The sequence below is a fragment of the Carica papaya genome, chromosome 1 (genome assembly GCF_054855325.1).
Source record: "Carica papaya isolate Zhongbai chromosome 1, ASM5485532v1, whole genome shotgun sequence".
NCBI lineage: Eukaryota > Viridiplantae > Streptophyta > Magnoliopsida > Brassicales > Caricaceae > Carica > Carica papaya.
Window position 1 is genome coordinate 22,911,554 of NC_142309.1, and position 13,002 is coordinate 22,924,555.

General features: G+C 33.7%; 1 protein-coding gene across 1 annotated transcript; it reads right to left on the reverse strand.

The window, feature by feature from the left end:
* Positions 1-6,419: 6,419 nt before the first annotated feature.
* On the reverse strand, positions 6,420-12,938 carry LOC110823200 (S-adenosyl-L-methionine-dependent methyltransferases superfamily protein). The gene is made up of 11 exons (XM_088221555.1): positions 12,771-12,938; positions 12,526-12,606; positions 12,028-12,106; positions 11,553-11,694; positions 11,081-11,150; positions 10,392-10,456; positions 10,187-10,265; positions 8,710-8,797; positions 7,908-7,972; positions 7,682-7,771; positions 6,420-6,798 (listed from the first exon to the last, which is right to left on the reverse strand). The coding sequence occupies exons 1-11, from the start codon at positions 12,936-12,938 to the stop codon at positions 6,685-6,687; spliced, it is 1,041 nt and encodes a 346-aa protein (XP_088077681.1). The 3' UTR covers positions 6,420-6,684.
* Positions 12,939-13,002: the final 64 nt, after the last annotated feature.

A 13,002-nucleotide genomic window follows, 5' to 3' on the forward strand; every position in this document is an offset into this window, starting at 1 on the left:
AGATGCAATTACTAATAACAGCCATTTTATGTTTAAAATTAAACCAATATACAGGAATTCTTGGAAATTTAAGAGAGATATCCTTCAAGTTTTTTTCATATTTCAAGAACAGTGTTCTTAATTTTGTTCTCTCTCACATTTCAAGGACTTGATGGCATTTTTAAAAGCTCAGATTTTCCGATAGCCAAATAGAACCCAATATCTCCATGTTGCACCCTAAATTTTTAAAATATTGATAAGATACATATAAGGAAGGTCTAGTACTTTCGAGAAGTCAGTCTTGTGGGGTATGTTTTGGTTCAATTCATTTTCAAAAAATCTTGTGTCTTGAGTTTTGGTTTAAAACCAAAGACTTTCCTCTTTCATTGAGTTTTTGGAGAAAATTTTTACTTAATGATGAAAACCATAAGAAGTTGTAAGTTCATGTTAGCTCATTTTTCTTTTCAAAGAATTACTGCATTGTGAGTTTTAGTTTAAAATGAACATTGACTCCTCGAATCACGATTCTCGATAAAGTTTTACTTGATGATAAAGTCGAGAAGAACTTGATGAACATTTTGGAGGGATACAATGACTAATATACATGAATTCTTGGAAACTCAAGAAAGATATTCTCTAAGTTTTTTCACATTTCAAGAACAATGTTCTTGATTTTGTTCTCTCTCATAAAATCTCTTGAAAATACCCAGTCTACTTTGATCTTTTTCAAAATTTCAAATTTTCTGAGAGCTAGATACAAGCCACTGTGCAGATTGCACCCAAAGTAATTAATCATTGATAAGGTTTCATATAGGGAAGGTTGAGTTTTTTCAAGGGGGGCCGGTCTTGTGGGTTTTGTTTGGGCGCAATTCATTTTCAAGAAATCCTGTCTTGAGTTTTTGCATTGGGTTTTTTCAAGAAAGTTTTACTTAATGATAAATAATTCAAGGACATGTGGATTCATGTTTAGCTCAATTTTTTTCAAGAATTAATGCATCTTGAGTTTTAGTTTAAAAGAAGATTGACTTCTCGAATCAAGATTTTCGAAAAAGTTTCACTTAATTATAAAATTGAGAAGGACTTGATGAATGTTTTGAATAGATGCAATTACTAATAACGACTAGTTTTCTGTTTAAACTAAAACTCAAGATGTAGGAATTCTTAAAAGCTCAAGAGATATCTTCTTGATTTTGTTCTCTCATAGAATTCCTTTGAAAGTACTTTGTCTTCAACTTGGTTCTTCAAAAGCTTGATTTTCTGATGCTAGATAGTACTCATTTTTTCATGTTGTAGCCAAGTCCAACTTTTCAACATTGATTAGATACAAATAAAAAAGATTCAGTTATTTCAATGGGTCAATCTTGTGAGCTGTGTTTTGGATTGATTATTTTCAAGAATATCTACGTCTTTACTTTTAGTTTAAACAAAAGACTGACTCATTGCATTGGGATTCTCAAGAAAGTGTTACTTGATCATAAGAACCATAAGACTTCTCTTTTGGCTCTTTCCATTTCCAAGAATCCTGCATCTTGTGTTTTAATTTAATAGAAGATTGACTTCATGAATCAAGATTCTCGAGAATGTTTAAATATAAAGCTTAAAAATTAGAAAGACTTGATTAAGGTTCTGAAGACATGCACTTAGCTAAAATAAATCAATTTTCTGTTTAAGCTAAAGCTCAAGGCGCAGGAATTCTTGGGGACTAAAGAGATGATCTTATTCTCGTTCAGTAAATCCTCTATAAAAATAATTAGTGTCAAATTTTTAGATCCTTTCAAAGTGTTGGATTTTCTGATAAGCAGATAAAATCTACTACCCATATTTCACCAAGAATCCGACTTTTTGACATTGATAAGATGCATATACCAAGAAATAAAGGAGTCAGTCTTTTGCGTTCTTTTCTGGCTCAATTTATTCCAAGAGATCCTGTGTCTTATTTATTATTATTATTATTTTTTAAAAAAGAAATCCTGCATCTTTATAAGATCCCCTGAAAAATGCTCAGTGTGTGATTATGTTCTTCCAGAAGATCAGATTCTGTAATACCTGATACAATCCGCTGCCTGTGTCGCACCCATAATTCTACTTTTCTACATTGATAGATCCAGTCCTATCTAGGTCTTGTGGGTTCAAATCATGCTTAGTTCATTTCCAAGAAATCTTCTGTCTGTAGTTTTAGTTTAAATGGAAAACTACCTCTTCGCATTGAAATTCTTGAGAGATGCAGTTGTCTTGTTTGTGCTCATCCTGAATTGCTTTTATCAACGTTGCTTTTTTAAGTCGCACTGGCATTATTGAATCACAGCTGTCTTGGCTATTGATAATGCAGCCTAGGCTCTTTGTTATGCCAGATTCTCTGCTTAGGGATACTGTTTCTCGTGCTTTGGAAGTTGGGTTTTCAGTTAACTCGGGGATGTTTATCTGTGCAATGTATACAATTAGTTGCCCAAGTGAAAAAATTTTGAAGGAAAAACTTGATTTGATTAGAATTTATGGATTTCTAGAGAATGAAAGCATGATGATGTTTAGAAGGGCTGGCTACTCATGACCTCGAAGGAGAAGTTGAAGTTAGATTCACAAATGTAGTTTGGAGACCTGACTTTTTTTAGGTGATGCCTTTAACAGAAGATGAGGTTATGGAGTTTATCTGTGCAAGGTTCAAGGTGATAATATGGAGGAGTTGTTGGTAGCCTTCAAATTTTATCTTTTCGATTTATCTTCTTCTTATGGGAGGAAGGCCCTTATTCTGCAGGTTTGCAAATAGTAGCTGATCTTACTGTCTATGCTCCTGAACTTAAATCTGGATTCTTATTCTGCTGTAATATCATTCTGAGACATAAATTTAGAATTAAATTGTTAATATGGATTGCTATGTTTGTTGTTTTTATACTTTGTTATTAATGGTGGTTAAGCTGGAATGTAATATTTTTATATGCAAGAATGCTGTAGGTATTCTTTTTATTTTAAAAAATACAATGTCAGCCATTTGTTATATTGTGGAGATATTTTTTTCTCACTCCGTTCTCTTTATAATTCAGAACATCAAAATGAACAAGTCAATTGCCACTTGGTGGTATTTGAATTAAAATAAATCAAATCGACACACTTTGATCTTATACAACTGAGCTAGAAGAGAAAGCACATAAGTTTGCCAATGTGATTTTTATTATATTCTGTAAACTATGAATGTTTGATATAAAATGTACTTTAGATATCTTATTGTTACAGAAAACTCACTTCTATCTCCATGATAAAAAGCGAAAAAGAAGCTCAGAGAATCTTCTTAGTAAACGACACAAGTGATTTTTCCCCCTTCTTGTAATTGAAACGTCAAGTTAGCTTGTTTGCGTCAAAATTAATAAGCTGATTGGTGCTTATTTATATTGGTAGAAGAAACATATAAATCGGTGATTATCCGTATTAGAATCTAAATAAATCACATTAAAATAGTCTAAACTCACTATTATCAAGAAAAAAATAGTGGGATATAGTGATTGTTTATTGAACTTTCCAATTAATTATTACAATATTGATGAATAATAATTATCAGATCTACAAGATAATTAATCATTATTTTATTATTATTACTGATGTTATATCTTTTTCTTATCGGAACATTTGACTTATCTTTTTATTACACTTTTTTAGGAATGCTTAATTTTAGAGTTTTATATCTTCATTGCATTATCGGTTTGTTTGAATTATCCTCTTGACAAGAGGATACTTTTTTATTCAAAAGAGAGGTTATACCAGATTGTTGTTTGACAGGCAGTTGCTGAATTTTGTATTGAACCTAGAATTTTTTAACAGTATAGCTATTAATTTTCAGTGTTCTAATCACTTGCCATCTTTGACAAGTATCAAGGATTATTTGATTTTTGGAAATGAAAATATGGAAATGACCATCCCAGGTCCATATTTCTGTTATTGTTCCCCACGAACTTAATGATGGAGTTCCAACTAAATCCAATGCGCTAGTGCTGATATGTCCACATGGTACTCATGAAGAATATGTGCTGGTACTAGTACATATACATGATCACAAAAGAATATTTCATTTAGAGAGAGAGATTATACCAGATTGCTGTTTGATATGCAGTTGCTGAATTTTGTATTGAACCTTAAATTTTTTTAACAATATGGCTATTAATTTTCACTGTGTTCTAGTCACTTGCCATCTTTGACAAGTATCAAGGATGATTTGATTTTTGGAAATACAAGTTGAAAGTACAGGTATGACCATCCCAGGTCTATCTCTTTGCTACTGTCTCCCAAGAACTTAATGATGGAGTTCCAACTAGATCCAATGCGAAATTGCTGATATGTCCACAAGGTACTCATAAAGAACATGTGCTGGTACTAGTACATATACTTGATCACAAAACTATTAGCACTAATATTTACTTCACAACAATCAATCACCATATTGCCCACACAGGTCACACACCTCAAAAGCAATTCTCAATTTCATGGACTGTGAAAAAGTATATGTACTAACTTCGAAATGTAACTTTCACTAACGCTATTTATATACTTCATCATCCATAAACTTTCCATAAGTTTCACCCAAGAATAATGTTTGTTGACTAGCCTTGACAGCTAACAATTCTTGAACCTACTAGGTGACTAGTTATCGATTATTGGACATACTATAATCAGGGAGAGGGCTGCTAGAACTCTTGAACAGAAAGAATATAAAGGATGACCCCTAAATAAATAATTCAGGATCTGGAACCACTTATTTCTAATCCTATTCTTATCTAACCCCTCAAAAGTCCTTTTGTTTCTTTGTTTCTGCACAATCCAAAAAATACCAAAGAGAATGAGGGCAATGCTTTTTCTAATAGAGATACTCTTCCGGACCCTTATCTAATCCCTTACTGTAGCAACCATAACCCAATTAATCCCTAAGAGCTCATGAGCCATGATCCAAAGGTTGTGCACGATTGGACACCCAAACAAAATATGATTTTAGCCCTCCAACAAAGATAACAGACATTCACCATAATCTTGCCTCTTCTCATTAGCTTGTCGATAGTGAGAATGCAACTTCGTGCAGCCTCCTAAGCAAAGCCACTCTAAAAGGAGGATTTACCTTTTAGTTTGCCGATAAGAGAACTTGATATCAGTGGAGTCAGTTTTGGTCAGAAGATTATAAAAAAACCTAACCATGAATTTTCTATAGAGTTGAGGCTCCAAACGGATTGGTCTTTGTTCCCATTCAAGGATACTGAGGCAAATGAATTTAAGAAAGTTTCATATCCATCATCTTCCTAGTCGTTGAGGCTCTTTATCATCTCCATATACTATTCTCTTGCCCCCCTCTCTCCCCCCCTCCCCCCCCCCCCCCCCAATTACTTCTGAATGATTCATGGATAGAAATATTCCTTTATTGTGTAATTGTAAAAATTTGGGGACACCTATACCTGAGCGCTTCCTCTCCAAGCCAAAAGTCGTTCTAAAAGCTTGTTCTCCTCCCATTTCCAATGTTCCACTTGATCTCAAAATTATGTCTTCTCATGCTTATTCTTTTCTGCACTTCTTTCTTATGCGGTTTTAACATCTCTCTCGAATACCAACCTCTATCCGTTGTACCAAATTTCACATCTATCATCATTTTCCATAGAATGTCATTTTCTACCATGAACCACCCAATCCATTTTCCTTGAAGTGCCTGGTTCATCTCTACAACAGATATCAAACTCAACACCTGATGCAATGGTCTTTTCGCCTCTTCCCCTTCCACCAAATGATATTTTCTTCGCTATTCATGGTCGCCCAAAGAAATTTGGGTTAGATAGCTTTCAATCTCTTGGCAACATTCATAGGGACAATCTTTAAGGGACATGTAGTAAATAGGAAGATTAACCAAAATACTTTTGATGAGAGTTAGACATTTGCCTTTGGACAATAAATTCCTTTTCTACCTTGCAAGTCCCCTCTCATATATCTATCTACAACTGAGTCTCACGTTCTCACAATTTTGTAACTTACTCTTAATAGCACTCTAAGGTACTTTATTGACTTGATCTAAATAGGGAGTGACCAAAAATTTTCATTCCATTCCGTTTTTCAGGAAAAAAATTATATTAGATATTTTTCTACCGTAATTATCATAACTAAGAAAATCAAACTGTCATTAAATATTATTTTCTTTCATCAAAATATAATAATTTGCTGGAACAAAATTAAATTTAATAATCACAAACTTCATCAATATATTAATAAGTAATGTCATAGACATATTGAATAAAATATTATGAGTTAAATCTTATAATCCATCATATGCTTAAAAAAATGATAAAATATATTTTTTCAATAAGATTTAAATGTGTAGCTTTCAAATGAAATGCTAAGATATTAATATATTTATATATCATTAGTTTTTTTTAGTACTTTTTAACATAAAGTTTAAAATCCGCAACACCATAGGTAATATGTGCATCAAAAGCAATACCAGAGATTGTATATAGTAAAAAAAAGATCCAGAATTCATAATTAATGACAAGTTATTAGCTTCGCTCCACCACAGAGAATGTGTGTATCAAAAACAACATCAGAGACTATATAAACAAAAGAAAAAAAAAATCAAGAGCTTTTCGTTTGTCTCATTTTACACCCTTCCAGTCCATTTTCCAGCCAAAATTCTTGTCATATTTATTATCCTCCATAAACAAATGCAAACTGGGGAGAGAGAGAGAGAGATTAATTCTCACTTCCAAATTGCTTCTGGATGTCCTTGAAAGATATGGTGGCTGATCCCCTCCTTTTTGCCTTCTGTTGCGATGGATGCTCCTTCCATCCAGTCATATAAATCACCTATGAAGTATAATGAACATCACATACGGTCCTAGGACATTATATCAATATGGATATATTCTTCTATGTCTTTAAAAGTAGATTAGTGTATATAACTCATGACAATAGTTCTAGAGCAATTGCTCTATATATTATATATATTTTCTAGGCACAACACGAAGTAGAATTTGAACTCAATTAATCAACTCTAACAAAATATGTAATGTGAGCCACAAGCTCTCGATGACTATCATGAATATCTTTATTGATGTTTAGATAAACTAGAATTAAGGAATTCCTCTTTTGAATCATAGTCCAGACAATGAGACTTATAAGGATAAAGTCTGCTCTTGGCTTTTGACTATTATACAAGGCTTCCATTCAGTTTACAGAAGTTCGAGAACAGTATAACAGCATAAAACTCTTGTAGGACCTAACTGTTTCAAGCCTAATCTCTTATTTTTTCAGAAGTTAAATACAGAAGTTTCTAGTAGTGATTGGCTAGAATCCTTATAACATTTGTCTACCTTTTGGTCATTGTCTTATTAAGGAGAAAAGAGGTCTGCATAAACAAGATAATACAGCTTCCAACTGATTTAATTCTTCAATCAACCAGAAAATTTCCATATGTTGGATCACTAGTGTTGATCTTTTGGAGAATCTTTTACCATCCATTTAAACCAATCTAATTGAGGAAAGTCTTATTAATAGATGGAATTTTATAATGCTAAAACTTTAGATATAGCCCAAGAATACTAAAAAATAAATGGTGCACTTCTAAAAATTGTTTGACACTAAAATCTTACTTATTCTCTATTTACCAGTACAGCAGTAAGCACCAAAGTTGAGAGCGTATATTTCATTTCTCCTAAAATATTATTTTGACAGGATTTTTTTGTGTCACCTGGAAGGTTGCAGGCACGGTGCCATCATCTGCTGCAAACATTGACTCATAAATGGCTGCAGTTGCCAAGGCTGTTTCTCTCTTCAGAATCTGTTTTTGTCAAAGAAAAATTTCCAAAAAAAGAAAAAAATTTGAAAAACCATCCACTCCTAATTCTTAAATTGAAAAAAAAAACTAAAATATTTATTGAAATGAAAGAACAGTGTTATAGAGAATAATGCCTCACCTTGTTCCTCTGTAGGAGAGCATTAGTTTCACCCATTGCTCGCAGATGATCTATCAAATCTAGAGCTACAACATGTGAAGGGAGAAAATGAGGGAGAGAAACAAAGAAGAGAAGAAGAAAAAGGAAACAAAACGAACTTCAAAATGACAAATAAACAATTTCATGAAGATATGAATTTAGACTGACTTTGTAGGTCAATCACTAATCTTAAAATATTGATGCAAAAGACGATATATCCGAGGCTACAGTTTCATTCTTCATACAATATCTCATGCAGCTATAAACGGTGCGTGGGTTGGTTTCTTTATTGGATAATCCTTTAAGCTGATTCTGACGGGAAAAAGAAGCTCTAAAACGACTAAGAGTCATATAGGGCTTAAATCAAAAAGAAAAAACTAGTGAGACCAGTTTTTCTTTTCATGGCTTTAATTGGTATATAAGAAGCTTACTTGACCTTTTACTTCTCGAAGAAGAAAGGATCATTTGAACAGAAGTTTAAACCAAAATACCCCATAGCAACTTAAAAATTAAACTCTAATAACTTTTTAACTGGAAGATTAACAATTTGTCTTTTTTCATTAAACTCTAGTTTTACCAAACCCTTCATAACTTAACAAAGTCTTGATGTTAGAAAAAAAAGGTCAAGCATCAAAATAATTTCCTAAGTTATATGAGCTTGAAGCACTAAACAAAAGTCCAACCAACCGCCTTCACAATTTGAAATAATGGGAACTTTAATTTCAATGTAGGTAGTTTAATAATGAGAATGACTGACATAGTCAAACTGCAAGGAAATGCTTACCACTCTTATATCTAACTACGTATTCATCAACGTCAACACCAGGAAGGGTGAATCCAGCCCTAGTCAATAGATTGCCAGCATCCCTCACCTAAACAACATAAACAAAACATGCTTAAAGCCGCAGAGAGGATGGACTTTGTTTTCTATAATGAGAACAGACAATTTAACAGTGCATAACAACACGAGAGTATCTCTACCATCCACACAATAAGTTGTATAAGGATCAAGGCTGAGAAAATGTTTGACCACAAATCAATAAACCTAATTATGCAGGATGGTGAATATGCTAAAAGCATACTTTTAAGTCTTAGGAAATATTTAAAATGATAATTATGTAATTCTTGTAACTTGTTATGTCATTCAGGAAATATTAGCTAAACTTACAAGTTAAGTATGTGGCACTTCATTCCTTGTTTGTCATAGGAGCTATACCTTTATTTTGATGGTTGCTTGTATGGTGGCAATTCCCAATTGATCCAAAGTAGCTGCTACTCCCGATTGGTCCAAAACCGATGACAATTCTTTATTGACCCAAAGTTATAAATACCTTTTATTGGTCCAAAGAGGTAAGACCTCCTTATTGACCCAATCTGCAATACACTTACTATTGGCCAATTTTGCCTCCCACCTTTACAAAGCATATGTGTAATGCAACATCAAGAATTGGATTTTGGAATGTAAACTGTTGCATACTACTTCCCTATGTTCTAATTTTTCTGCATTCTCTTCTACCCTGTTGTCTTCCTATTTCTCTCTTTTTTTCTCTGTTTTTTCTCTCTTATTGAAGTCCTCACTTACTTCCTATTCTTCTGTTTCCAAACTTTATTAACCTGGTATTGCCAGTACCATACTAGTTAGGGATTATGTGGCATGGGAGTGTATGAAACGATAAATAGTTGTAACCAAGATACTGGCAGAAAGGATGTAACTAGAAAAGACGGGGCAAGAAGTGAATTTCATCCAGAGCTAATCAGAAAGTAAATGTTGAAAGAAAAATGAAATAAGCAGCAACATTAGAATTTTGAAAAACATTATAGTATTCTCTGGTGGTTATCCTTTTCTTTTTTCTTGTTGGAACTTAATAAGTAATCTATTCCCATACGTACTTGATTCTAAAAAAGTCCACATGATTTTCTATAGGTCGACTGTGTTTGCTAAAACAAAGATTTTCCATTTTCTTAGTAATCGTTGCTATATGTTCTTTCTAACTCCCACTCCACATGGAATATTTCTCAAATTATTTGCAATGAGTTTATTCCGGGACATAAAAGGAGAAGTGTCTCAGAATCACATATTTAGAAATGCCACAAGAAATTAGAGATATTAAAACCATTCATTTTGACAATGCAATTTAAAACTGAATTGCAAGATTAAAGAGTGGAATGTAGCCAAAAAATTAAAAAAAAAAAACATGACATGTAGATGCTAACTTCCAAAATTCCACAACCATAGGAATTTTTCCAAAACAAAAACGTGCCTGTGCCAAAGGTGATACTCGAGGACTTATGCCCCCCTCACGCTCCATCTGAGCCACGGTGCATGCTATTCTCAACTCCCTGTTGATAAGCAAAAAATATGTCAGGACAGCTAGGCAATCCATGTCTACGTCTAATTGGAATTTATAATATATTTAGACAAGAATTTTGAAAGGGAAAGGAATGAAGGACAAAGGAAGAGGCAACTTTAAGGTTTCTCCACCAAGAATAGCTGCTAAAAACAGGCCATCCGGCTTCAATGCTAGTTTACACTGTCATAGATACAATGAAGACGAACGTGTCATAGACATCACCATATTTAGATATCTTGCACTTAATAAGAGCAAGCTAAAAATGAAAAGAAAAAATACTGAAAATCGTGACAATCGAAAAGGCACCAAAGGAATGAAAAAGCGGAGGAAGACAACTTGTCAACAATCAGTATAGCCTAAAATTAAATAGAAAACTGAAAACATCAAAAAAGATTTAAGCATTAGCCAAAAGCATAACCAGGCAAAGAACAGTTAAAAGTGGACAGATGTGCTACTATAACACCCATGCATGTAACTGGTTTCACTTCTAAATCATCGAATTTAAGCTATTTATTAATGATATGACTTATTTATGCATAATTTGAGATATCTAAAATAAGTGAAAATAAACGTAAATATAAAACCTTATTCATATAGTTGTTCCATATAATTTTTCCACTACACACTTTGTATGTCAATATATATATATATATTCCACTCCACTAATTATTTTCTTTTTCTACCATATCATAACTATCTCTCGCATTACATAACCACATTCTTGACAAATCTAAGCACGCCAAGCTTAGCATAGGGATGATAGATTTCAATGCTTAAATACAGATAAGACAGAGAAGCGCGTACCTGTATCATGGCCCCAGGAAGATCATTTGTCCAGTGGAGTCCCAAGCAACTGATTATCAGGTCAACTGAACTACACATTCACAGATTTGATTCACAAATATGTATTTTTTTGAGATAAAAAAGAATGCGTATTAAGTATAAGACACCAAGGGATGTCACCCCTGTACAAAATATTTACAATACAGTTAGAACGTCAAAAACTTTCCCAAGATCATCCCATCCATATAAATCATGCCCCAGAATAAGAGACCCAAAAATATGTATGCACCTATCTCTAATCCTACCCGAATTCCCCACACACCCATCAAACACTCTGTTGTTTCTCTTTTCATACACTCAAGAAATAGTTGAAGGTATGAGCTTTACAAAGACTTACAAAGATGTATTTTAAACTGCTTTGAGCAATTTTTTGTGGGAAAACTGCCTAATAAGCTAGATTTCACATAAAGAACAATTCAATCTGCAACCACACCTTTCCTCGACAGGCAAAAATTCTTCATCTCCAACCATAAAGGATGTTTCAACAGATTTGTCATCCATATCTTGCTCAGCATCTTTACACAATTTCACCATGTCATGTGACATATCCATCATAGTTAGCTTTTTGATGCCACCTGAATCAAAGATGCCAACATTATAACCTAACAAGAGCTCCTAAACAAAGTGACAGTCTTTGTCAAAAGGATCAAACTTATTATCAACATATTAAAACATAAGAAAACAATATCCAAACTTCAACAGTCTCTGAAGCGCCACTGCTCCCACAAAAAACAGCCTTCTAAAAAGTGTTATTTGGATATACTCAAATACTTGTACGTAATTTCTACTCACACAACATTAAAACAATTTTTATTAACAAAAAAGAAAAAACAGGAGAACAAAACTGAACCACAGGCAACTGCAGCAAAGTTCGTCAAGACAGAAAACTTATGGGACTAAAGTCTCACCATGATCACGTGACAATCGTCTGACAGCTTCCAAAGAACCTCCCAAAAATAATGCTGATGGAAATACTTTCCTACAGTCCTACAAAAGATAAAAGGATGCTAAGGATTGATGGTGAAGCAATTAAATTATCATCTTTTGGAAATAAATGCAACCAAGCAATAGTAAGCCAAAGAAGTTGAAAAGATGTTGTTTCATGGTCTCCATCCGATAAGACATTTCCGTTGAAGGAGTTCTTCCTTACTTCCAGTAACTTTTTTAAGTAACCAAGATGAAATTCAGACAAACTAACTGATTTTGTTGGCAACATCCCAAAATTGAAGTACGACTATCAATCTCAACATACCAAGTCAATGAATTATGAAACATATCATTCTTGAACACGTAAGCTATCAGAAATCAAGAAATGATTAATTGATTACAACTGCAATGTCATCCTAAAAGACAATTACCATAATAAAGACGTCAATGCATGAGAAAGAAACATTCTATTCCCGTACCTCCAGGCGATCTACGAGATTTTCAGCTACAGAATCTATAAAACAATCATTTTGGCGCCACAACCAAGCAGCTCGGTCACGCTGCCACCAGAAAGAAATCAGGAATTAGAGAGAGAGAGAGAGAGACTCAGAATCATACTCACAGAAAACAAGTATTCGATGCTAAAAAACAATGAAACCCATCCTCAAGAGTTCAGAGATTGCAGACAAGGTGAAAGCAAGGTCAAGAAGAAGGAGAAGGGCACTTGTTTGCGTTTGAAGTCACGGTCAAAGATCATTATCCTTGAAGCATTAGGACTCGAAAGTCCGTCGCCGGCGCCGCCGTCCGTACAGAAGAATTCGGAATGGACAGAAGCGTAGGGCATCGTCCTCCATCGCGAAGAAATTCTCTGATAGAGTGAAAGAGCTCTCATTTACTCACTGCTTTGAGCTTCAACTCTTCTCAAGGTTTTGGTCTTGGGTTTTGTCTTTCTATTT